Here is a 27,261-nt window from a genome sequence, read left to right on the forward strand (position 1 = left end):
CCACGTCGGGCTCCCAGTGCATGGAGCCTGCTTCTCCCTCTGCCTATGTCTCTGCCTCTCTCTCTCTCTCTCTGTGTGACTATCATAAATAAATTTAAAAAAAAAATTAAAAAAAAAATTAAAGAAATGTCTTTTCTTGCTGTTGTTGATAAAAAAGCAAAAATTTCTAAGAGAATATCCTAAAACAAATGTTACAACTTTTTAAGCAGCATTAGTGGAGGTCACACAGATTCAGAAATCACAGTAATTGAGGACCCAGGTGCTTCTGGAGTAAGTAGTTTTCTATTTTAACATGGTACATGAATAGCAAACATATCAACCCAATTCATAAAAATACTTAGCACAGAGTTAGGTATATACAGTAGGCTCTCAACAAATGTTAAAAAGAATTTACATACTTCCTTCACTTCCTTGAAAATGCTGACAAATTCTTCATTGATGGCTAAACTTCTGCGTTCAATATCTCCACGTAAATTTCTTCGAGTCCGCAAACTGTTTTCAACAAAAAAGGTTGAGAGTGCCTTGAGAGCTTCCAACATCTCCTACAAAATTGGTAACAGAAGACAATTACTGGAACCATTTTTCAAATGTTTTCTTAATCTCAAGCCAAATTTTAATGAAATAATTTTCAAATGTTTCCATTAAATAATCAAAAAATACTGGATGACCTTCACATTACTGAAGAGTAAACTTATTTCCAAAACACAGTAAGGATCTACTTACTTGTACATTATGGCATGAATAAAAGACTACTCACTGTAGAATAGTTTTGAATTGTAAAGATTGGAAATAACTTTAATGTCCATCTAAAGAGGACTGGTTAAAGAAATTATGATATATCCATTCTAACAAAGATGAAAACTTGTATGTACTTACATAATACAAACTTCAGGATACAGTAAGTGAAACAGCAAGGTATAGAAACAATTATAACACCAATTGAAAAAAAAAAAAGGAAAAGGACTATACACATGGATATTTTTTAAAGATTTTCTATTTACTTATTTGAGAGAGAGAGATAGTGACAGAGATAGCAAGAGAGAGCATGAGTCGGGAGGAGAGGGAGAAGCAGGTTCCTCAATGAATAGGGCAACTGAAACAGGGCTGGATCCCAGGACCCTGGGATCATGACCTGAGCTGAAGGCAGATGCTTACCTGACTGAGTCACCCAGGGGCCCTTATACATGCATATTTATTGGTGAATGTATACACTATAAGAAATAAATACTACCCGCAGCCTCCAGGTTAGGAACTAAGTAACTGGGAGCAGAACTTAGAGTAATACCTCTCGGAGGTGACTTTTGAACTAAGGCCTAAGTAACAGGAAAGCCATCCATGAGGACAAAGCTGTTCACAGGCAGAAAAAAACTGTGAGTACAAAGACCCTAAAGCAGGTGGCTCAGTTGGTTAAGCATCTGCCTTTGGCTCAGGTCAAAATCTCAGGGTTCTGGGATTGAGTCCTGCATCAGGGCTCCCTGCTCAGAGAGGAGTCAGCTTCTTCCTCTGCCCCTCCCCCAGTTTGTTCTCTCTCTCTCTCTCTCTCTCTCTCCCTCTCTAATTTAACAAATAAATTTTTTTTAAATTTATTTATTTATTTATTTATGATAGTCACACAGGGAGAGAGAGAGAGAGGCAGAGAGAGAAGCAGGCTCCATGCACCGGGAGCCTGACGTGGGATTCGATCCCGGGTCTCCAGGATTGCGCCCTGGGCCAAAGGCAGGCGCCAAACCGATGCGCCACCCAGGGATCCCCAAATAAAATATTTTTTAAAAAAAGACCCTAAAGCAGCAGAAAGGCCATTATGACTGAAGCTGTGGGACACTACAGACGTTTTAGGAAAAGGAGTAATAAATAAAATGTGCTTTATATGTTTAAAAGTTTATTCTAATTTTGTGAGGAGAGCAGATGGGGGACAGGGAGAAAGGAAGCAAGTAGGAGAAACTAAAATAATCCAAGCAAGATTTGACAGTGACTTAGAACAAGACAGCAGCATTACAGATGAAAGCAAGGAGATATTTCAAATCAATTTTTTTGAAGGTAGAGCCTACAGGACTTGTTAATGGACTGAATGTACGAAATGAAAAAAAAAATGACAGGAATCAAAAATTATTCATACACTTTTTGCTTGTCTGGGTAAGTGCTATTCTTTACTAACAGTGGAAAGCAGAAGCAGTTTGGAGAAAAACCAAGAGTCTGGCTATGTTAGGTTTTTAAGATGTTGATCAGGTAACTAACTGGAGGAATCATATAAGCAACTGACTATACAAATCAGAGATGTCTGGGATCCCTGGGTGGCGCAGTGGTTTGGCGCCTGCCTTTGGCCCAGGGCGCGATCCTGGAGACCCGGGATCGAATCCCATGTCGGGCTCCTGGTGCATGGAGCCTGCTTCTCTCTCTGCCTGTGTCTCTGCCTCTCTCTCTCTGTGTGTGTGTGTGTGTGTGTGTGTGACTATCATAAATAAATAAAGAAAAGAATATTTAAAAAAAAATCAGAGATGTCAAGAACAAAGTTATAAATTAGAGAACTGTCACCCTTTTGCTAGGAAAGTGAGAGAGTTCTCCTTACAGAGAAAATATGCACAGAGGAGAGAAGGGAGAAGACCAAGCCCAAGATATCTATCTGCAAATATAAACTCCTATGCCTGAACTAACACATATTCTAATGGGCTAACCCTCTATGTTTCAGTTAAAATGTTACTCTGTGACATTGGCTGGATTGACAAAAATAGTAAAGCTATTTTAATTCAATTCAATATCCTAGAAAGCATTACAAAGATTTATGTACCAAAAAAAGAAAAAGAAAAAGAAACCCATAAAATGAAGCTATTTCTTTTGATTATAACCTTGAAATGCCCTAGACCTGGCTCAAAGAAATAGTCCGTAAATGATGAGTGAACAAACCACACAGACAGGTGCAAATTACAGCTCTATCAGTTATTGGTAATAGGATTTAATCTAGTTACATTCTTTCAATACCTTGGGTAAAAAGGAGATTATCTACGTCATAGGAACTGTATTAAATGAGATAAAAAGGGTCAGTATTAGACACAATAAACAATAAGCTGTTTGATAAAATTAACATTGAATAAGAAATGGTAAGTGCTGGGCGGGCACTGTGCTGAGCACTTCAGGCAGATTCTCTTGTTGAATCCTCACAACAAGAGGATTTCCCCCTGAGAAAGTTACCAGCAGAATTCTCAACTTAGAAATGATGAAAGATAAGCTTGGGGAAAATAAGAGGCTTATTCAAATCATAATGCTTCAGTTTCATGGTTATATCTATAACAAGAGGTGGCCCTAGAGTCTTTCTTATTATATTATTTTTTACACACAAATTCTATTGACGGCTTATTTTCAGTCACCTGCAAACTCAGCTATAAAGGTCTCTCAACTTCCACATACATTTTTTCCTTTACGGCATGACCAGTTTACCCAAAGGCTCCAAGCCACTACAGAAGAGACCACCAGCCAGGACGAGGCGGGATGGATGCGTCTCAGGAGGCACTTGGGAGACGATGCGAAAGGTTCATCTTGTAAAGCAACGCAGTGTGAGCCCACGTGCCACAGGCGGAGCGTATCTAACGGCAGCAAAGGCTGGTACAGAGTCTCTCACGCGAGCCGCGCAAGTAGTAGCTCCTCCTCTGGGCGAACCGGTTCAGGGGCTCTCACGCTCAGTTCCGCCTACCCCGGTTCTCCGTAGCCCCGACTCCTACAGCCTCAGCTTGTCGTTTACTTTTTTTTTTTTTTTTCTTAAGATCTTACTTACTTATTCATGAGAGACACAGAGAGAGTGAGAGAGGCAGAGACCCGGCAGAGGGAGGGGTCCCACCCGGCCCTGGGCCCTGGGCCCTCGCGGCCCCTCCGGGGGCGCACACTCCGCCGTCGGCCCCCGGGGCCCGGGCCTTCCAGGAACAGGCTTTCAAGCGCGGGCCGACAGTCAGGGCACCTGCTCGCTCTTCCCGGGTCTCGTCGGGCCCCGCGGGTGTGCGGCCCCGTCCACGCCCACAGCGGGGCGGGGGCGTGAGGCAGCGGGGGGACCCGGCCCCGCCAGCCCCGGTACCTTGTCGTTGTCCAGCCGCGTCTCCAGGATCTTATTCAGCTTCCGCGACAGCGGGTTGCCGGTCTGCGCCAGGGCCCCGCCTGCCCCGTTGCTGAGGCCGTTGGCAGCCCCGGACGGGGGCACCGCCGCCACTTCCGCGCCGCCGTCGGCCATGGGGGCGCAGGCTCCGCCCCAGCTCCGCGGCCGCCACCTCAGCCCCGGGCTCGGACCCGCGCCGGCGGCGCCGATACTGCGCATGTGCGGGGCCGGCCGCGCACGCGCCCCACGTCCCGGAGGCTCCGCGGGGACTACCCAGCTCCGCTAGGGGCGCTGGAGGGGCGCTGGAGGGGCGGGGGCGGGGGCGAATCCTTAGGATGGGAAGGGAACGCTGGTGGGAAATTTTGCAAAATGGTCTGAAATTTAAATAATATTTAAAGTCTGGCTTTGGCCAGTTTGTGGAACACCCAAGTTTCTTCTTGTCTTTGGACCTTCGCATATATTACGCTTGCTCCTACCTGGGAGCTGTAGAATAGTGGATTAGGTGGTGAGTAATAAAATGAAAACTACATTCTCAGGAGGACCTAGATAACAAATATCGTTATTTTTAAATTTTCCTTTCCTTTTAAAATTTGGATCAGAGTAAAATCTCTGAACTTCTTGTTTACTATTTTTCTGAGACACTAACCATTTGGCTTTTGTCTTTAATTTGCCTTATGACATATGTGTATGTACAGATATACGCATACACATACATATATATACCTGACAAAATCACTTATCCCAATTCTGACAAGTAAAGAAGAAATGCCCCAACTAGCAAAAAGAAAAGAAAAGACCCTAAAGACTCTATGAATTCAATAAATACATAGGATTAGATGAAGAAACTTAAAGTGCTACTGAGGGAACATTAAGAAGAGGGAGGGAGGGACCAAGAGAAAGAGAAACTGGAAACAATCAGTGTCCATCAGTAAAGTACTGAAAAAATAAATTATGGTCCTTTCACTCAGTACAATGCTATGCAATTTACCTGCTATGAAAGAAATTTAAATACTAATGTGGAAAGAATTCCAAAATATAATATGTAAGGAAAGCAAGGTCCAATACAATGTATATAGCGTGATCCCTTGTAGCTACATGTAAATTTAAGCTTTTTCATTTTTTTCAGGATGGTATTCCTGTGCAAGGGAGGCTTTCACTTTTCATTTTGTACTAATTTTACTCATGTGCTACTGAATATATTAACAGAGATTATTAAGGTAAGGGTAATTATGGCCTACTTTGCTCACCAAAACTTCTCTGAATTTACAATTGCAAAAAACAAAAACAAAATCATTTGAAAATTAGAATAATATGTGGTAGTATGAAGATGGAAATTACTATACAATTTAAACATTTAAAGCCATTTGTATGTTTTTAATCATTTATTTAATTATCATATGTTCTATAAGACTATAAAGTATAAATCAGGTGCCAAAAATCAGTATTTTTCAGAAGTTAAAATAAATACTTGGGTGAGCTTCATTAGAAACATATGTTACATATGTAACAACTTTATATATGTATATATATAAAGTTGAACATAAAGGCTTTCTTTTCATGAAAATGTGAAAGATAATTGTGTATATTGAGCCCTTTAATATACTAGAGCACTGAAAGAATTAAAAGGCTCTGATTTAAATACTAGAGCACTAAAAGAATTAAAAGGCTCTGATTTAAATATTTTACTTTAATGGGAAAATAAATACATGCATGTGAAAGAGTAAAGCATTCTTACATACCTACAGAGGAACCATGCGGAGTATGGAGTAAAATGTGGAGATTCTTACCTTCCAAGTAATGGTTGGAGGGCCCTCTAAAATCCCCTTCTTCTCCTTCAGATGATTATTTAAACTTTCTTGCTCTTTAGCTTCTGAAATAAGTGAAGTCATATAATAGTGGTCACTGTGACTTCATCTAAATATTATATGGCATTTATTAAGCCACATCTAGTGAGTCATAGAATTTTCAGCCCTCTATATTTTTCACTGTATTAATAGCAAGGCACCTGATAGTTAACCTTCAAATTTACTGATAATCAGACTCAATGTTAGATATTTTTGATATACTATTCTTATCTTGACAACTACCCTGCAGCATTATCATATCATTATTATATCATCATGTATTTAGTACTCTGTTATTGATAGGTAATCCAACACTAAGAAAATCTTTCCAAGGATATATGGCTAACCTTGGATCACATAGCTAATTCCAGGTAAATTGGCAGTTAGTTATCAAATTCTATTACTGCTTCCTCGGTTTTGGTTTTGAGTTGTGCACACTTCTCACTTGAAATGTAGGCAAAAACTTTTGCAGCTAAGCATTCAAATCTGTTCTATACTAGTATTGATTTGACACTGTTCCTAATGTCTTCACAATAAGACCAGTGTTATTTTTCTAAAACAGATTCGGTCCTATCATTCTTTGCTTTAAAAACCATGCTAGTATTTATTGAAGAAAAGAACTGTTTAGTATGGTACACACAGGCCTTCATAATCAGATCTTACATTATCACTCTAGTCTTATTTCTATCCATTTGCCTGTGATTGCAACACTCTAGCCACCTGTGTTTTCCAGGCAACAAACACATCACAAACTATTAAGTCTCCATACTTTGGCTCATACAACCCATTCTTCTGGGAATGTCTGCTCCTCTGAAACTAGTGAAATCCTATTTGTCCTTCCATATAAATTCTTCTGTCTGTACCTTCACAAAGCTCCCACTTCTCCTTGGGGAAAATTAGTTCATTCCTTAAGATGATTCCCATAGAACTTAATATACAACACCTATTATAACTTGTTATATGATTTTTAAAAACTGATTTATATACATGCTGTTCTCCCACTAGTCTCTTAATACTTGGATGATGGAGACTATGTCACTCATTTTTGCCTTGCTAGTTCCTGCCATGATGTCTTGTACACACTTGCTTGTTTACCAAAGGCTTACTGAATGAAAAATATTGAATGAAGTTTTATGGCTTTATAAGTTAGAATTCTTAATTGCAATTAATAGGAGCTGCCTGTGGATGACTTAAAGAGGAATTTATTTAACCAAAGGATACTGGCTAAGTCTCAGAAGAAGAACCATGCTTGGAAAAGAGGGAAAAACAAAAGGAGACAGGGCATATGTAACAACTGCCAAAATCACTCCACGCAGCAGCTCATCATGGACTCCACTGTCATTACTGCTGAAGGCTGGGATCCACAGGTCACTACACCCACACTCCTGACCTTACACGTAGGATGCCTCTATGGCACAACGGCCAATGCTGTCTCTGGAGGCCATATTGCTTAAAATTTTACTGTTCCTGAAGAACACCCCACTGTCTCTGCTTTTTGTGCCGCTTTCTCTTGTTTCAAAGGCTAGGATAGGTGCTTCTCATTGGCAGAGCTTAGGTGATAGATTTGTGCCTATTGTCAAAAGAGCTGAGAAAGTGGATAATACTCAAAAACAGAAAGAATATTCATATATATTCATATACTGTGTAACCCCACTCTCACACATATACTCCAATATATATGGCAAATATCCACCCAGTTTATCCTTTCAGGTGGATAATACTCAACATGTACTCTTCCTCCCATACTCATCCTTAAAAAAAATATTTTTGTCTAATTTAATGCGATTTATTTTTCACATAATCAAAGCCTCACTTACTTTATCCTCTAGGGAACAACCTAAGATTGAATCTTTTTCTATTTAGCTCAAAATCAAATTTCTCTCTGGCTTTGTTATAGTCTTTCCCCAATATCCTGTAACATATGGATTAAACTGTAAAGTAACCACCAAATACCCATCTTTTAAAAAATGTTATTTAAAAAAAAAACAAAAACAGAATAGAAAACAGGGTTAAATGTCAGTTTTTCTGTCTGCAAGTGTCACAAAGCTGTCATTGGAATTTATTATTTCTGTTCTTTCCATGATCCCTTTGTCTTCAGTCAATACACCCCTGGATCAAAGTTCTTTATCCATTGTGGTGACCCAAAGTGCCATGCTGAAAGAAGCAGGGCATTTGATGGATCTGGCTGTATTAAGTTACAGTACTTTTTAAAATTATGCACCAGGACGTAGAAGTCCTAGGAAGTACTCAGAGAATTCTTTAGGTTCTGTCCTTATTTCTTTCTAGCTATACTACATAGTAAAACCCAACTTCCCCTTTATGGTCAGGATTAGTTACTTGGCACAACCATATAACCCCATTTTTTGTCTGTTCTCTCAGTGCCACTAGGAGTCTTATCATCCATTTCAACTGGGACAACTGTTCCTACCCCTGATATGTGTAAGATCTCTTTCCTAGGGCCCTGACACTTTTAATGACAAGATGTAAGTTATCCAATATCATACATCTATTCTCATACTTTCAGAAGACAGCAGACCTTCAAGCAACACAGAATTCCAGAGTCAGCATCAGCAGCAGTGCCAGACTTGGAGATAAAGAGCAACATTTTTGAGAGTGAGTAATAAATATAGTAAGAGATGCTATTTCTACCTACTTCCTTTATCCTTAGATCATATATTCTGGCTATGAGAGAAACAGGACAAATACTGAACTCCAATTTAGAGAAAAGCATGTACCCTAAACTTATGAGATGTTATCTTCTGGCTATTGTAGTAATGAGTCAATAATAGTTTCTATCACTATTTTGTAGTTACTTCTTCATAATGGAGTATATCATAAGACTGATGAATTTCATAGGCATTACATCATTTCTTCCACTGTAAAGAAGCAACACTGCATGTGAAATTATGATGGTAAATAAGGCATTCAGTAAGTCCATGAATAGTAGTAAAAGGAGGCAAATTCTAGTTCAGTAGAACAAAATTATTTCTCCTTACATGAGGGAAGGAATCTAATTATGCAAAGGCTACTAGTCTTTCTGGGGTTTGTTAATATACTAGAGACTCAGATTTGGCTGCAGCTGGGTAATTTGGGCACTCAACAAAAGTATTAGGCAGATAAAAGGAAATTCACATTTTTGCAAATGCCATTGTCACCGTTTTACTTTGATCTTGGGCACAAGTGAACAAACTTGTGGGTGGTTAAGAAGGATGACTGACATCCATAGAGTCGGTCATTTCTTTGTCTGATTATTAAGAATTTCCATTGCAGTGAAGGCCACATGGTCCTCCAAAGCCTTGCCATTAATATAATTTTTTTAAGATTTTATTTATTTATTTATTCATTTATTCTTTTGAGACACGGAGAGAGAGAGAGAGAGAGAGAGAGAGAGCATGCGCCCACATGCACAAGCCGGGGAAAAGGGGGAAGAGCAGGGGGCGGGAGAAAAGCAGACTCCTCTATACAGGGCTCAATCCCAGGACCCAGGGATCATGACCTGAGTGGAAGTCAGATGCTTAATCGACTGAGCCACCCAGACTCCCCATTCATACTTCTTACTATTTGCCTTTCCTGTTCAGTCTTCAATTTTTAGGTGTTAAGGCTTCTCACTTTGAAATAATATCCTGATTTTTCTGTTCTCTTTGGTATTTCATGAATTTTGAAAGCTGCCTCAAGTGTCTCATTTTATTTTTGATTCAGACATATTTCTTGTAGTTGTTCTTGTCCTTCAGTTTGTCCCTAGAACTCTCTGAAACTTTAGCAGTCATAGGTGTAATGATCTCAAACCTTTTAGCAACAAAAGGATTTCAAGTCTTCTTCAAATGTAATTGGGTGTAATGATCTCGAACCTTTTAGCAACAAAAGGATTTCAAGCCTTCTTCAAATGTAATTGGCAGGAAGGATAACAGTGTGACTGGTCTACCAGAGGCATGGGTAACACCTCTTGCCCTTTCTTCACTAAGTAAAACTCCCTCTTCACCCGTGCAGCCTCCTCCGGGCTGCCTGCATCACTTGGAGTTTGGGGGCTGCAAAGTAACAGACAGGGTAACTTACTGGAAGGATAAGAAGGCTCAAGGGGCTGAAGGGAAGGCTGAAGACTCCACTGGGAACCAGTAGCAATAGAAGATGCCAATGGCTAGAACCACTTGGTTATTGGGACACTCCTGCTAGTTCCGTTTTGCTTATTTGTTTTCATTTTATTGTTGTTGCTTTTAATTTCGCCTTTGCTTAACATTAGAAGTCCTGAGGCAAGTCCACTTCAACCACATGCCCAGCCATTGGTTGGGACATCATGATTTACAATCCTAACCTGACAGCATGCAATACCAGAAAGATAATTCTGGCCAACCTAACAGCTATAAATTTGTGATCTGGGCAACAGATAAGGAAGCAATCCAAATAAAAAAGGTGTAAAATCAACTAGGTAGTAATGATATTAGTTATAGCGACAGAACAGGGGAGTGGTGAGGACTGTCCTACAGATTTCATTAACTTTGAGCTGACAGCAGAGGTTAATTGCAAATGGGTGGGGTAAGAGATATAATTAGACAATCAAATTTATGAAGGAGATACAGTAAGAGTTGTGTCAGAAATTATAGTAAAAATAAAATGGCTAAGAATAGCCAGATGAAACCATTTGTGAGAAAATGCAAGGATTTGAAAAGCCTCCTTTCTATTTGAACAGGTTTGATATTTTAACAGGCAGCTCAGGTAGTTATTCTGGAAATCACCACTAGGTTCCAGGTCCCTGTCCAGAATCTCTTATCACCACCTGAAATTTTTTAAGAGATGATAAAAGATTTAGTAACTTCAGAAAGATGTAAAAATAACCAGAGAAAAAATAATGATAAAATCAAATCCTTGGAATCAATATATCTATACAAAATTTGGAACATCAAGGGCAAATCTAGGTGACCACAGCTGCAGAAAATAAATGAAAGAGAAAATGGGAAATTGAAAAGTATATAATTGTCTGAAAAATGTGTGTGCCCTCTTCTTAAATCTGATATATTTAATCTGCCATGTTAAACTTACAATTTTCATTCAAAGTGTTTTTTGTCATTTTAAATTTAATAGGTACAATACGATCTGATAACTTTTTAACAGTATTTATAAATTTAAATAACTCTGATCATCAAATCTTTATTATTAGGTTATTAACTATCATTTAGGTACTTAAGAAAATTTTTTGTGTTAGGTTTCTAATTCCAGTTATCTGTTTAAAGGACTTTAGAAAACCAGATATATTAGGTATTTTTTAAGTTGAAAAGTTTCAGCTAATAAAAACAATCACATTTATAAAGACCTTAAATATTTAGGAGAACATACGATTTGCATGAATTTAATGTGAAATGTGAAACATAATATATGACTTAAATTCATAAGTTATACTTAAATGCTTGGGGAAATTTAATCTCAACATTAGAAACTAATTGAATATTAACTAACAATCACGAGATTTCTAAGTGGATTTATTTTGTATATAAGTTGTATCTACAACTTACATTTAAAAGTTTATTATGTTGGGGATCCCTGGGTGGCTCAGCGGTTTGGCGCCTGCCTTTGGCCCAGGGCGCGATCCTGGAGTCCCGGGATCGAGTTCCGCGTCAGGCTCCTGGCATGGAGCCTGCTTCTCCCTTTGCCTGTGTCTCTGCCTCTCTCTCCCTCTCTCTCTATGTCTATCATAAATAAATAAAATATTTAAAAAAATAAAAGTTTATTATGTTGACTATTAATGAAAATGAATACAGATGTGAGAATTTCTTTCTATTTTTTTAAATTTTTTTTTATTGGAGTTCAATTTGCCAACATATAGCATAACACCCAGTGCTCATCCTGCCAAGTGCCCCCCTTAGTGCCCATCACCCAGTCACCCCAAACCCCTGCCCACTTCTTCCACTAAACCTTGTGCATTTCCCAGAGTTAGGTGTCTCTCATGTTTTGTCCCCCTCACTGATATTTTCACTCATTTTCGCTCCTTTCCCTTTATTCCCTTTCACTATTATTTATATTCCCCAAATGAATGAGACCATATAATGTTTGTTCTTTTCCAATTGACTTATTTCACTCAGCATAATACCCTCCAGGTCCCTCCACATCCAAGGAAATGGTGGGTATTTGTCATTTCTAATGACTGAGGAATATTCCATTGTATACATATACCACAGCTTCTTTATCCATTCATCTTTCGATGGACACTGAGGCTCCTTCCACAGTGTGGCTATTGTGGACACTGCTGCTAGAAACACAGGGGTGCAGGTGTCCCGGCGTTTCACTGCCTCTGTATCTTTTGGGTAAATCCCCAGCAGTGCAATTGCTGGGTGGAAGGGCAGATCTATTTTTGACTCCACACAGTTTTCCAGAGTGGCTGCACCAGTTCACCTTCCCACCAACAGCGCAAGAGGGTTCCTCTTTCTCCACATCCTCTCCAATATGTGTTATTGCCTGTCTTGTTAATTTTCTCCACTCTCACTGGTGTGAGGTGGTATCTCATTGTGGTTTTGATTTGTATTTCCCTGATGGCAAGTGATGCAGAGCATTTTCTCATGGTCTTCTTGGCCATGTCTATGTCTTCCTCTGTGAAATTTCTGTTCATGTCTTTTGCCCATTTCATGATTGGATTGTTTGTTTCTTTGGTGTTGAGTTTAATAAGTTCTTTATAGATATTGGATACTAGTCCTTTATCTGATAGGTCATTTGCAAATATCTTCTCCCATTCTATAGTTTGTCGTTTAGTTTTGTTGACTGCTTCTTTGCTGTGCAGAAGCTTCTTATCTTGATGAAGTCCCAATAGTTCATTTTTGCTTTTGTTTCTCTTGCCTTCATGGATGTATCTTGCAAGAAGTTGCTGTGACCAAGTTCCAAAAGGGTGTTGCCTGTGTTCTCCTCTAGGATTTTGATAGAATCTTGTCTCACATTTAGATCTTTCATCCATTTTGAGTTTATCTTTGTGTATGGTGCAAGAGAGTGGTCTAGTTTCATTCTTCTGCATGTGGATATCCAATTTTCCCAGCACCATTTATTGAGGAGACTGTCTTTCTTCCAGTGGATAGTCTTTCCTGCTTTATTGAATATTAGTTGACCATAAGGTTGAGGGTCCACTTCTGGATTCTGTTCCATTGATCTATGTGTCTGTTTTTGTGCCAGTACCACACTGTCTTGATGACCACAGCTTTGTAGTACAACCTGAAATCTGGCATTGTGATGCCCCCAGCTATGGTTTCCTTTTTTAATATTCCCCTGGCTATTCGGGGTCTTTTCTGATTCCACACAAATCTTAAGATGATTTGTTCCAACTCTCTGAAGAAAGTCCATGGTATTTTGATAGGGATTGCATTAAATGTGTAAATTGCCGTGGGTAACATTGACATTTTCACAATATTAATTCTTCCTATCCATGAGCATGGAATAGTTTTCCATCTCTTTGTGTCTTCCACAATTTCTTTCAGAAGTGTTCTGTGGTTCTTAGGGTATAGATCCTTTACTTCTTTGGTTAGGTTTATTCCTAAGTATCTTATGCTTTTGGGTGCAATTGTAAATGGGATTGACTCCTTAATTTCTCTTCCTTCAGTCTCATTGTTAGTGTATAGAAATGCCATTGATTTCTGGGCATTGATTTTGTATCCTGCCACACTGCCGAGTTGCTGTATGAGTTCTAGCAATCTTGGGGTGGAGGCTTTTGGGTTTTCTATGTACAGTATCATGTCATCTGCAAAAAGGGAGGGTTTGACTTCTTCTTTGCCAATTTGAATGCTTCTTATTTCTTTTTGCTGCCTGATTGCTGAGGCTAGGACTTCTAGTATTAACTTGAATAGCAGGGGTGAGAGTGGACATCCCTGTCTTGTTCCTGATCTTAGGGTAAAGGCTCCCAATATTTCCCCATTGAGAATGATATTTGCTGTGGGCTTTTCGTAGATGGCTTTTAAGATGTTGAGGAATGTTCCCTCTATCCCTACACTCTGAAGAGTTTTGATCAGGAATTGATGCTGTATTTTGTCAAATGCTTTCTCTGCATCTATTGAGAGGATCATATGGTTCATGTTTTTTCTCTTGCTGATATGATCAATCAGATTGATTGCTGTATGAATGTTGAACCAGCCTTGCGTCCCGGGGATAAATCCCACTTGCTCATGGTGAATAATCTTCTTAATGAATTGTTGGATCCTATTGGCTAGTATCTTGTTGAGAATTTTTGCATCTGTGTTCATCAGGGATATTGGTCTATAATTCTCCTTTTTGGTGGGGTCTTTGTCTGATTTTGGAATTAAGGTGATGCTGGCCTCACAGAATGAGTTTGGAAGTACTCCATCTTTTTCTATCTTTCTGAACATTAGTAGAATAGGTATGGTTTCTTCTTTAAACATTTGATAGAATTCCCCTGGGAAGCCATCTGGCCCTGGACTTTTGTGTCTTGGGAGGTTTTTGATGACTGCTTCAATTTCCTCCCTGGTTATCGGCCTGTTCAGGTTTTCGGTTTCTTCCTGTTCCAGTTTTGGTAGTTTGTGGTTTTCCAGAAATGTGTCCATTTCTTCTAGATTGCCTAATTTATTGGTGTATAGCTGATCATAATAAGTTTTAAAAATCGTTTGTATTTCATTGGTATTGGTGGTGATCTCTCTTTTCTCATTCATGATTTTATTAATTTGAGTCTTTTCTCTCTTGTTTTTAATAAGGCTGGCTAATGGTTTATCTATCTTATTAATTCTTTCAAAGAACCAACTCCTGGTTTTGTTAATCTGTTCCACAGTTCTTCTGGTCTCTATTTCATTGAGTTCTGTTCGAATCTTTATTAATTCTCTTCTTCTGATGGGTGTAGAATCTATTTGCTGTTTTTTCTCCAGCTCCTTTAGGTACAAGGTTAGCTTTTGTATTTGAGTTCTTTCCAGTTTTTGGATGGATGCTTGTATTGCGATGTATTTCCCCCTCAAGACTGCTTTTGCTGTATCCCAAAGATTTTGAATGGTTGTATCTTCATTCTCATTAGTTTCCATGAATCTTTTAATTCTTCCCTAATTTCCTGGTTGACCCTTTCATCTTTACAGGATGGTCCTTAACCTCCACGTGTTTGAAATCCTTCCAAACTTCTTGTGATTTAGTTCTAGTTTCAAAGCATTATTGTCTGAAAATATGCAGGGGAGGATCCCAATCATTTGATATTGGTTAAGACCTTATTTGTGACCCAGTATGTGGTCTATTCTGGAGAAAGTTCCATGTGCACTTGAAAAGAATGTGTATTCAGTTGCATTTGGATGTAAAGTTCTGTAAATATCTATGAAATCCATCTGGTCCAGTGTATCATTTAAAGCTCTTGTTTCTTTGGAGATGTTGTGCTTAGAAGATCTGTCGATTGTAGAAAGCGCTATATTCAAGTCACCAAGTATAAGTGTATTATTATCTAAGTATGTCTTAAGTTTGGTTATTAATTGATTGATATTCTTGGCAGCTCCCACATTCGGACATAAATACTCATGATTGTTAGGTCCTCTTGTTGAGTAGAATCTTTATGTATGATATAGTGTCCTTCTTCATCTCTTACTACAGTCTTTGGGATAAACTTTAATTTATCTCATATAAGGATGGCTACCCCTGCTTTCTTTTGAGGACCATTTGAATGGTAAATGGTTCTCCAACCTTTTATTTTCAGGCTGGAGGTGTCCTTAGGTCTAAAATGAGTCTCTTGTAGACAGCAAATCGATGGGTCCTGCTTTTTTATCCAGTCTGAAACCCTGTGCCTTTTGATTGGATCATTAAGTCCATTCACATTCAGAGTTACTATTGAAAGATAAGAATTTAGTGTTATCATGATATCTATTCAGTCCCTGTTTTTGTGGATTGTTTCCTTGGACTTCCTTTTTCTTTTACGGGGTCCCCCTTAATATTTCTTGCAAAGCTGGTTTGGTGGTCACATATTCTTTCAGTTTCTGCCTATCTTGGAAGCTCTTTATCTCTCCTTCTATTCTGAATGAGAGCCTTGCTGGATAAAGTATTCTTGGTTGCATGTTCTTCTCATTTAGGACCCTGAATATATCCTGCCAGCCCTTTCTGGCCTGCTAGGTCTCTGTGGAGAGGTCTGCTGTTAATCTAATACTTCTCCCCATAAAAGTCAGAGATTTCTTGTCTCTTGCTGCTTTAAGGATCTTCTCTTTATCTTTGGATTTTGCAAGTTTCACTATTAAATGTTGAGGTGTTGAGCGGTTTTTATTGATTTTAGAGGGGGAGGGAGATCTCTCTATTTCCTGGATCTGAATGCCCGTTTCCCTTCCCAGATTAGGAAAGTTTTCAGCTAGGATTTGTTCAAATACATATTCTGGCCCTCTGGCCCTTTCGGCGCCCTCAGGAACCCCAATTAAATGTAGATTTTTTCCTTCTGAGGCTGTCATTTATTTCCCTTAACCTTTACTCATGATCTTTTGTTTTTCTCTTTTTCCTCAGTTTCCTTCCTTGCCATCAACTTGTCTTCTATGTCACTCACTCTTTCTTCTACCTCATTAACCCTCATCGTTAGTACCTCCTGTTTGGATTGCATCTCATTTAATTGATTTTTAATTTTGGCATGATTAGATCTAAATTCTGCAGTCGTGAGGTCTCTTGAATCCTTTATGCTTTTTTCCAGAGCCACCAGTCGCTTTATAATTGTGCTTATGAATTGTCTTTGTGACATCGAATTGTAATCCAAATTCTGTACCTCTGTGGGAGAGAGTATGGTTTCTGATTCTTTCTTTTGTGGTGGTTTTTTCCTTCTAGTTATTTTGCTCAGTGCAGAGTGGCCAAAAACATGTTGTACTGGAAAAAGGAGAAAAAGAGAGGAAAGAAAAAAAAAAAAGGAAAAAAAAGGGGGGCGGACAAATAGAAAACAGAAAACAAGGGGTAGTATTCTCTGATTCTATATACTGTAAATCCTTTGACATCCCCTGGAACTTTCCAGTGCTGCTTGATCAATAACTTGCTTTTCCCCTGTCCTTCTAGCTGGTCTGGGGGAGGGACCTGATGTGCTGATTCTCAGGTGTGTGCACCTGGGGGAGCTGCCCAGCCCCCTGCCAGGTGCACAGGCTCAGTGGGAGCTATTTATCCTGTGAGGCCCCTGCTCAGTCCCAGGTACAAGGTGACACCAGGAGGAACATCAACAGTGTTGGCGGCCAGCTCTCCAACTCTGGAGTCAGCTCCAGCAGTAACTACCGCAGCTCCCAGTCCTCAGGGGCCTGGATGCCCCAGGGTCGGGGCGGGGGGTGCCAATCTGCACAGCTCAGGGCCGCCCAACGGCAGGGGCGTCCTCGCTGTCCTGTGTCCTCCCAGCCTCCACCTGTCAGGGGCGAGCGCCGGATCCTGGGCTGTGTCCCCTGGTGCCCTGGGCTCCTGGGCCTGCGCCGCTGGAATCGCTCTCCCGGGGCCACGCAGCCCCCTCCGCGCCAGCCACCACCTGAGCCACCAACACCGAGCTGCTCCCGGGCCCCGCCGTGCCCGCGCTGCAGCCCTTTAGGGAGCTCGGCCGCGGGGTGCGGCCGCTCTCCCCCCGGGGCCCAGGTCCTCTGTTAGTGCTCCCGGAGCCTGAAGGCATCCCCGCCCCTCCTGGGGTCCTGCCCGAGCTCCCTGCGAGCACCTTTCCGTCGGGGAAGGTTGGTGAACCTCCTGCTTCTCCGGGATGGGCCTTACCTGTCCTGGGGACGCTCCCTGGTGGCCTGAGCCTGGCTCCTTGCGAGGCCCCTCCCCCTCGGATGCTTTTTTATTTCTTTTTTTTTTTTTTTTCCGTCTTCCTACTTTGATAGAACCGCAAACTCTTCTACTGTAGGATTCCAGCTGTTCTCTCTTTAAATCTCAGACCGAATTCGCAGGTTTTCAGGATGATTTGAAAGTTATCTAGGTAAGGACAGGTGACGTGGGGATCCTAATCTTTCGCCATCTTGCCCGGCCTCCCCGAGAATTTCTTTCTGATGCAAAAGCTATCCGTATACATTTAAGCGAAAGAAAGAAAGAAAGAAAGAGAGAAAGAGAGAAAGAGAGAAAGAGAGAGAGAGAGGGAGGGAGGGAGGGAGGAAGGAAAAGAGAAAGAGAAAGAGAGAGAAAGAAAACAAAACCTCAATTATCAAAAAATAATTCTCCAAAACAATTGATGTATTGTTACCACAGGAAGGGAGAATGAAGCTTGATGGCCCAAAGCTACAAAAATTCACCACACAGCCTCTAATCTGGAACTGCAAGAACCTTAGTCCTCCATGGAGCCCATTTGAAAACTGAAGTGAAGTGGTAGGTGCTCTGGTCTCGGCGTCAGAAAACTTGGTTTGAGTCTCACCTTGACACAGTATGACATCAGGCAACTCACCTTTGGCCTGCAAATCTTAGTCTCATCTGCAAAATACTGCAGCGCCACCTGATTTACTAAATAATGATGATCTGGTGAAATAAAATATGTGCAAGACTTAGTATAACCTGTAAAGTGACACATACTTGCCACGTTTATTCTGAGCTATTGCACACCACCATCAGTGGAACTAAACAATGATCTTTCATTTTTGCCCATCTCATGCAATGGTTTCACATTTTCAGGCAAAGCACCTGTGGTTTCATGCATTTTCTATCCTCTTTCAGCTTCAAGTTCCATGGGGCACACACATAAACACACACTTTCATAGTAAGTTGTAAGCATCCTCGTACTTTCTGGAGCTCTGTTTGTGGCCTCTTTCCCTATATGGATGCATGTATTCTCCAGAAGCAAGCTTGCTATGGTGTTTATTTGTCTATTCCCATAGTCCTCATCTGCAGGGGTGCCAGCTAGCCTCTGTCATTTAACACTTACCACACTTAATCACTGGATAGTAATGTCTCCAATTTAAATAGCCACAGTTGAAATTGTCATTTTGCACTTCTGTGCTGCAGCTTTAGGAATTAAACTATGTATTTTCTCTTCATTTTACTTGGCCTCCTCTTGTTGCCATTCTGCATAGACCTGCCTAACAGCCTTTAGGTTTTAATGGACTGCTATTGATTTTCTTTTCAGAATATATGAGCCCACGACCTCTTAGTGAAATTAAGCAGTCCACCTGTCACAGGGAATCTGATTTCTGTCGAACTTCTGCTTGAGCTTCCCAGGTACCTATGCTGTGCCACCCCGTCCTCTGTGTCACATTCTTTTCTTCCCTTGGCTGCCAGCAGGTAGTCATTCTTTTGCTCTTCTTCAGAGCCTCATCTTCCAAAAAATGTTCCCAGCCAGGCCAGGTGGTCCTTCCATGTACTTGCAAATCACCCTACAGATGGTTCGGTAATAGCACATCTCCCATTATATATCATTATCAATACATTTTTATTATCCCCACTAATCTGTGAGCTCCCTGAGGATAGAGACAATCTCATTTATCTTTGAATACTTGGCACTTTGTGCAGTTTCTGAAATGCAGTGGGAGTTGATTAAGCATTTTTGGAGCAAATTAAAAATTAATATGAATAAATGGATAGACTGATTTATTTAAATAAACTGTGACCCAAATTGAAGAAAGTCTATTCCATTCTAAAACAAACTGAAAACATAAAATTTCTATAATTGTCAAGTTCCTCACCCGGCATTTAGTTATTTGGAGGAGAAACTCGTGGCTACCTTTGGTTTGCCTCTGTGACTCATTTTCTCCAGTAATGCATCACTTATTGGAGTCCTCTAGGTCTTACCTCCACAATATCTACAGCATCTAGCTTCTTCTTCCCACTTCCACAGCTTTCTCCTTTACTCAAGTCCTGAATTATCTCAACAATTTATCAGTCACTTCCCTTCTTTCTCCTTTACAGTTCATTATCAAATAATCTCTTTTTTGGCACATTGGTACCATTTTTTTCCCCTCCAGTTCTTGATATTTCTTGATGCATTGATGTATCACTTCCTGGATCAAATCCTTTAATAAAACCCTAGTCCAAAATGTAGAGTAGTAGTTTCTTAAAATTTGAAAAATGATCACCCCCTCCCAGGTAAAACATTTTGAGAATGTGCTGTGTACAGCTATGCACATATTTATAAATGTATGTTTAAGTTATGACTGTCATGATGTATTAGATATGTTCTTAAACAGGCATAAAAATGTAAAAAGTTGAGCTAAGGGATAATAAAAAATATTTGCATAATTACTTTATTAATGTTTCAAAGAACTTTCTTGCTAAGTCATATCACTAATATTATATTTATTTAGTAAGCATTTAATATAAAATTTATGCTTAACTTTTTTATGTAAGTAGCTTTTGTGTGTATTTATACATATTTATGGCATATATATGATTTATTATTTCTGGAAACTTTGGTTAATACTCTATGGCACGGTAACTGAGGTTGCTGTTCAGTTTATTTCAATGCCTACTTTAAGGGCTATCATGGAAAAAAGAAAAAAAAGTTTCCAGATTTCACAAAGACATAATGTATGCCACACCATTCACAAGAAGGTTCATTGTAAATAAAATTGGATCTACATCCATATTTCAAATATGACTTTTTGGAAGTTATTTCTTGTTGGATCTATGTTTTGTAACATGGCCAAAGAATATCTTGCCTTTAGTGTAAAAGGAGTGTCAGCTCCGCCACTTTTTCTTTATCCGAGATTTTATTATTAGTATCATCTTCAATCCGTGGGTTCTTAGAAGGAATCCTTTAAAACTATAAGTAATTTTGTGAGTATGCATTTAGTTAAAATTAGATGATGTAGTCTGTCAGTTCATTTACCACAGCTCCCAAATCTGCAACTCCCTGAAAGGTAGGTAGTATGGTACAGTGAGCAGCTCACTGGAAACTTGCCTCTCAGCATTCTGGGGCACCCTCTCTGCCCTCAGAATGCCTACCCTACTGTCCATGAAATAAGACATGTGACCTTGAAATATGGTTAGTGAGAGAACCAGTCAAGAGGGTGAATTTTAGTAATGCTTACTTTTTTTTTAGTTTTTAAGGTTAAAAATTAAAACTCACTGAAGTTTTGATGTCTCCTCACACCCCAGGGCATGCTCTTACATACCTCCCAGAGCTCAGACCCCACCTTGGAGAACACTGCTGTAGAGGATCGGATCCATACTGCTGTCTCTAGCTTCCAAGTACTCTGTAATTTGACCCTAAGCCATCTTAGAAATGAAACCTTTTATTTCACTCACACCACTGCCCCATCTTTATTTTATGCTGCATTGCAGGTGTTTTATTCCTTATTTCTAAACATACCCGATATTTTTGTCTCCACTGGGCATATGCCCTCCCTTCTATCTTGAATGTTCTCCCCACTTTACCACAGTATCTCTACCTATCAAGTTTCTCCTCCATGAAACCTCTTTACATTTGGGTGTAGTTCCTCTGAACTGAACAAAAGTTCACAGAACTTGAAGATTCTCTTTGGCACATGAATTAGAAATAATTATGTGCATGTATTATCTCTTCTATGAGCAGATTATAAACACCTTAAGTAAAGGCACTGGGGTCTCATTAATTTTTCTGTTCCTAACAATCATCCTACAAACTTCCTGACATGCAGTACACATGCATTAGGAGCTATTGTGATACTATAGAACAATATGAAGTTGGAAATCATAAAGACCTGACTTGCAGAAGAATTAGCATTTTTGTGAAAATTTTGGAAACAAAATTACCTTCCATCATTTAGAGCCTCCCAATAAAAGAACGGTTATACATTCATTCTCACCGGAAATGCCAACAGGAGCCAGCTGATAACCCCTTAGGGACATGCAAAAGAGACTTTTCCATTTGGTGGAAATCAAATTAAAGTTCCTTTCAGTGGCATGACTCTATGATTTGGAAGAGAAAGAAATACCAAATCTCTAAAGGTGATTTCCAAAGAGAAGACTGTTACATTTTAAAAGTCATTTGCCATATTTCATTTACCATTTCCATTCTAATTTATTGACTAACTCTTATACAAGATACCATTTTAAACACAAGAAGTGTTTGAATTTTAGGTTTTGGTAAGTTTGGTCATATTGCATATTAACTAGTTTTACATATTAACCAATTCAGTAATTGATTATAAATAAGCCAACTTTAGAGGATTGGCTGTCCTGTTGATAACAAGAATTATTAAATCAATTAATTCAGTGTAATATCATCCAGCCATGTTCTGTAGGCACAGACAACAAAGGCAACTTAGGTAATGGAAGTTACATCATTTTTTGCAGGACTGGTTTTGTCATCCTCCATACTCAGTTTTTTGACTATGTAGCAATCAGAAAAAAAGTAGTTACGAACACTGTCTATGACTAAGACTGTTACTAACTAACCTACCAGCAGAAAAGTATAAAATACACAGGCACATGCACACACACACACATATACATGTCAGTGGTGCTTGAAACACTCATCATCAGAGTCTCTTCCGAGAGATAATGTGCTGGTACACTTTTTAATTAAAGCTGATGCTCCCTGAAGTTATTTGTGGTATTCTTATAGTCTAGCTTGAGAAACACAAAGGATGGGTTACAAGATTAAGAAATAGTAAGAGTGAGGGATCCCTGGGTGGCACAGCGGTTTGGCGCCTGCCTTTGGCCCAGGGCGCGATCCTGGAGACCCGGGATCGAATCCCACATCGGACTCCCGGTGCATGGAGCCTGCTTCTCCCTCTGCCTGTGTTTCTGCCTCTCTCTCTCTCTCTCTCTCTCTGTGACTATCATAAATAAAAAAAAAAAAATTTAAGAAATAGTAATAGTGAAAGGACCCTGAAGTTGCTTAAAAATAGAGAAACACCCATGATGTAGATGATGTGGAAGAGAGGTCATATTAATTCAGAGTCATTCATCATGACTACACTATGTATGACCACCCTTAGCTCCTAAAGAGCCCCAGCCCTGGGAGTGCATGGTCCATCAGCAATCAGAACCAACCTTTTAGAACGTTCTAAATTCTGCCACCTTTGGACACCAGGGAATTCACCTATCAGTGAGTCGAATAAAGAGTACAGACAATTCTCCATTTTATTTAACCAAACCTTTAAATTACACTTACCTACCATGTTTACTCAATCATCTTCACTATTTAATTTTCCCCAGTACAGTGGAAAGGACAATTAAGTAACTCAGGATTCAGCAAATCATAGTGTAAGCTTTTTAAAGGTGTTGATTTTTTATCTTTGGCACAGACCCGCTGCATCTCTTTGGAGTGAGAGGGAGGAAGATCCATGTTAAAAGGAAAAAATGAACAAGGAAGGAAGAAAGGAAGGAAAGGAGGAGGGAAAGGAAGAAAGAAAGAAAAAATGTTTTAAAAGGAAGGAAGGAGGAGGAAAAGAAATGCTCCCTATGTAATTTTTACTATTAACCAATTTTGGAAATCTCTAATTCAGTGGTTTTTCAAATTGTGGTTCCTCCATCAGAAACTTCAGCATCATCTGGAAACATACTAGAAATGCAAATTCTTAGACAGCACTCCCCTCCCGTGCCCCAGACTCAGGGCATCAGAAGCTCCAGGGTGGGGGCTCAGCATCTGTGTTTTAGCAAGTCCTCTAAGTGACTCTGTGACACACAGACACTAAGGTCTGTATTCTACTGCTCAGGCTTAAAATTAAAGCATGTGTGTTTTTCAGTGAAGGCATATCCAAATACGACAGGCCCCAAAAAGAAGCTTTGTCCCTGCAATAATTTTGTGCGCTCTCTCCCTTTCACTCTGGCAGTCTCTCTCTCTTTCTCTGGTTCTCACAATCTTAGGTAGATTATGAAAAAATAAGTAAACATAAAGTGGAATTTGTATTATGGTTAATGCATGCATGCCTCAACAGTTTTCTTTGTTTATAGTTAAAAGGACTTGAGGTTAAAGAACATGTGGTATTCACTTATATACCCTACTGCAAAGATCAGTATAATGCCTTACACATTCATAAATATTTATTAATGAACATTTAAACTATTGCCTTATAGAAAGCACGTTTTCTGTTTGGAATTTACAAACACATCCAGTTAGGGTGGTGGATCTTTAATTTCTGTTCTGTGGGCACATGCTCATCTAATGTGACAAACATAACATGTATGTTTATAGCTTAAACGTAATGGAAGTTAATTATCACAATCAAGAATAGCAATTCAAACTAAGTATCCTACTAGTTTGTGATCAAAAGCATAATTTTCCTATATGAAGGAAAATCAGATTCTCAGTTCAGTCCTAAGTTCTTAAAACTTACTTAAGTACTTAAAACATGATTCAGTAAATCATGGTTGATAATGATAAAATTGGTATCAGGGTTATCATGCCTTTAAGTAAAGATTCATCAGAAAATTTTTATCATTCCTGACAACTTAAAACAAATTTAGGCTGGTCAGATAATTGGAAAATATTTGCTAATAACTAACATACTAGAAAAAGTACATAACATGTTTTTACTGAAATATGATGGGATTTTGAAAATGCTAAAACCATACAGATGCTTAAAAGCAATTTTTTTCATGATCACAGATTTATGGTTCAGTTAATCAATATTTGAATTATATGTTTGTAACTCCGTTGTTAAACCATTTCCCTATAACCTACAAATTAATATTAATGAGAAATCCAATAGCATTCAGCTGCAGCATTCTGTCACTGTGCTAGAGTAATTATTGATTTTAATTTTAAATATTAATGCAATGCACTTTTTTGTCAGCTTAAAGCAATAATTGCACAGAAACAGCAAGACCTAAGTCAGGTAAGATTCTATTGCAGGAGATTTGATAGCAAAGCTGTCAACAGTGACTGCTTAACAAAACTTGAATTGTGCTCTCCAGCAACTGGCATATGATTATGAATGATTACATCCCTCATAATGAATAGCTGACCCCTGGGGTTATTTGGTTTGCAGCTTTCAGCCCATCTGTTTAAAGAGATGGAGTGGTTCCTTCTGAACAAGAAATTTGATCATGAAACTAAGGAACAGAGCCACCAAAACAGCTGGTGCTTGGTACCAGGAGAGAGAAAAGAAGGGGAGGAATGACAATAGATGAACTTGTGAAGTCCCAGCATCTTAGTGTGAGAGGTCTGATAAAATATGTACCACATATTATTGAGCCCAGCCATACTCTTTATTCTGAAAGAGGCAAAACAGTATGCTCTAATAATCTCAGGTTAGAGAAAACAAATTTCTCGTGAATCAAAATGAGTTGATTCCAAAGCCTGATTAACAAATTATAGGACAAAAAGCAACCGGATCCTTTCACCCCCACACAGGGGCCCCAAACTAGGAGGGAAGGAAAGGAAGGAAGTGCCGCTGGAGCTTGGCTAGCCCAGGGACTGCAGACAGAGGTGACCACAGACCCTCCCACGGATGCTTAGCACACACTGTTATGAACCATCCCAGATGCCACCAGCCCCCAAGCCAGTTACTCTCCTCTCAGCCTTCTGGTAGTCCTTCAGGCATAGGAAGAATTGCAGTAAATTATCTGATAGTCTTGCAAAAGATCCTCAGATCCCACTCAAGTTTCACTAAAGACATAGTTCAGAATTGCATGATGTCTTTAGTTCTCAAGTCTCTTTTTTCTCCTCCTGTCTGGGACAGTTTCTCCACCTTTTCTAACTTTTATGACTTTAACACTTCTGAAGATTATCAGCCAGTTATTTTATAGAATGTCCCTCAATTTCACGTTCTCTGTTTCCTCATTCAGTATGTGTTATTGGTAGATCTATCACTGCAGTTGTTGCTATGTTCTTATTGCATCTCAGGTGGTACAGCATTGTAATTTGTCCAATTTACTGATGGTGCACAACTTGATCATTTGATTAATGTGTTGTCAGTGAGTATTCTTCACTGAAATATTATGCTTTTCCCGTTTATATTTAATAAATGTTTTATAGGAAGTAATTTGAAACTATGTAAATATCCCATTTTTTGTCAAACTTTAAACTTGTTTGTTTAGGACTTAGAGTTTTTTTTATTTTTTTTCAGTGAGTCATAATCCATTGCTATTATTATTTATTTTTATGCTCAAATTATCTCAGACTTGGCCAGTGGGTAGCCATCCAAATTGGTTCCTGTGTCTTTTGATACAATCCCATCTGAATTTGTGCTTGCTTCCTGTCATAATACTATATTCCAGGCTCATCTCATAATTTCCCTGCCTACATCAATATCTATGTATCCATTTACATATATTGAAAATGTGAATTCACATCAATCATTTTATCTCCAGTAAACACCACGGGGATCATTTTAGCTTTCTACCTTTCTGTGATTATAACTCCCTTCTCAAACAGTAAGAGACTTGGCCTTAACTATCCATAATATTACTTATTTGCTCAGTCCATCCTACATAACCTAACAGAAACTGGGCAAAGGATTTAGGCAGGCAATTCACAAAAAAGAATATCTAATTGCCAAGAAGCATATAATCAGAAATCACTAATAATCAGAAAATGCAAATTCATGGGCACCTAACCTAGTTGGCTCCATTGGTTGAGCATCTGCCTTCGGCTCAGGTCATGAGACTAGGCTCCCCACTCAATTAAGAGCCTGCTTCTCCCTCTCTCTCTATGGTTCTCCCTGTTCTGCTTTCTCTCTCTCTCTCTCTCTCTCTCTCTCCCTCCCCCCCCCCCGTCAAATGAATAAATAAAATATTTTTTAAAAAGAATGCAAATTCAAACCACAATGAAATTTCACTACACACCCAAGTGGGTGAGGATGGAGAACACAATATCACTTTATGCTAGTCAGGTATACTTTTTATTTTTATTTTTTTAAGTAGGCTCCATGCCCAGTGTGGAGCTTAATGTGGGGCTTGAACTCATGACCCTGAGATCAAGACCTGAGCTAAGAATGAGAGCCAGAAGCTTAACTTCCTGAGCCACCCAGGCGCCTCTATGCTAGTCAAGTATAAATTAGTACAACCATTTTGGAAAAGATTTTGGAATTCATTATAAAACTTGATAGAACAATTCCACTATTAAAGTACATTCAAAGAGTGATTGATCTTTATAATGAATCAAACTGAAAGCTACCTGAAAGCCCATCAACTTCTGAATACATGAATAAATTGTGGAATATTCATACAAAGAAACATTAGACAGCGATAAAAAGGAACAAACTCCAAAAGATACCCAACAACACAGACTAATTTCACCAACATAACATTGAGCAAAAGAAGGATGACCTTAAATGATGGCATCATATGAGATTTTACAAAAAACTATACAGAACAAAGTGTTGACAGAGGTGGTAAAACTCAGTTTGAACAGTGCTTGTTTGAAGAGGTGAAGGAAAGAATTATATTTGAGGAAGGGCAGGGGACATTTCTGGAATGCCATAATGCTCTACTTGCAATTTTCTATAGACATATTTTATGGTTTAAAAATGTTCAAAATTTATCGGCCCTTCCAGATGCCAATAATTAATGTAAGGTCTTCTTCTCTGATGTATCAGATTCAAATTC

The 27,261-nt window shown here is 39.2% G+C and overlaps 1 protein-coding gene and 1 long non-coding RNA gene across 10 annotated transcripts in view; one reads left to right on the forward strand and one right to left on the reverse strand.

Moving 5' to 3' along the window:
- The window catches only part of COG6 (component of oligomeric golgi complex 6), a 184,578-nt gene extending 180,311 nt beyond the window's left edge, over positions 1 to 4,267 (reverse strand). For 3 of the 8 annotated variants that reach the window (XM_077867952.1, XM_077867951.1, XM_077867950.1), the window contains exons 1-2: positions 4,061 to 4,266; positions 399 to 542 (exon numbers count right to left, since the gene is read on the reverse strand). In XM_077867952.1, the coding sequence (XP_077724078.1) occupies positions 399 to 542; positions 4,061 to 4,213 (297 nt within the window). In that variant the 5' untranslated portion in view covers positions 4,214 to 4,266. Of the gene's footprint in view, positions 1 to 398; positions 543 to 2,976; positions 3,012 to 3,402; positions 3,714 to 3,766; positions 3,956 to 4,060 lie in introns of those variants that run through there. The other 5 variants (XM_077867954.1, XM_077867948.1, XM_077867955.1 and 2 more) reach the window with 5 other exon arrangements.
- Positions 4,268 to 4,413: 146 nt separating this feature from the next.
- LOC144296419 (uncharacterized) overlaps positions 4,414 to 27,261 on the forward strand; it is a 29,975-nt gene continuing 7,127 nt past the window's right edge. Inside the window, exons 1-5 of one of the 2 annotated variants that reach the window (XR_013363540.1) lie at positions 4,414 to 4,583; positions 5,205 to 5,295; positions 7,095 to 7,289; positions 8,447 to 8,535; positions 18,046 to 18,162. This is a non-coding gene — a long non-coding RNA (uncharacterized LOC144296419). The remainder of the gene's footprint in view (positions 4,584 to 5,204; positions 5,296 to 7,094; positions 7,290 to 8,446; positions 8,536 to 18,045; positions 18,163 to 27,261) is intronic. The other variant, XR_013363539.1, reaches the window with a different exon arrangement.

The sequence above is a fragment of the Canis aureus genome, chromosome 24 (genome assembly GCF_053574225.1).
Source record: "Canis aureus isolate CA01 chromosome 24, VMU_Caureus_v.1.0, whole genome shotgun sequence".
NCBI classification, from domain to species: domain Eukaryota; kingdom Metazoa; phylum Chordata; class Mammalia; order Carnivora; family Canidae; genus Canis; species Canis aureus.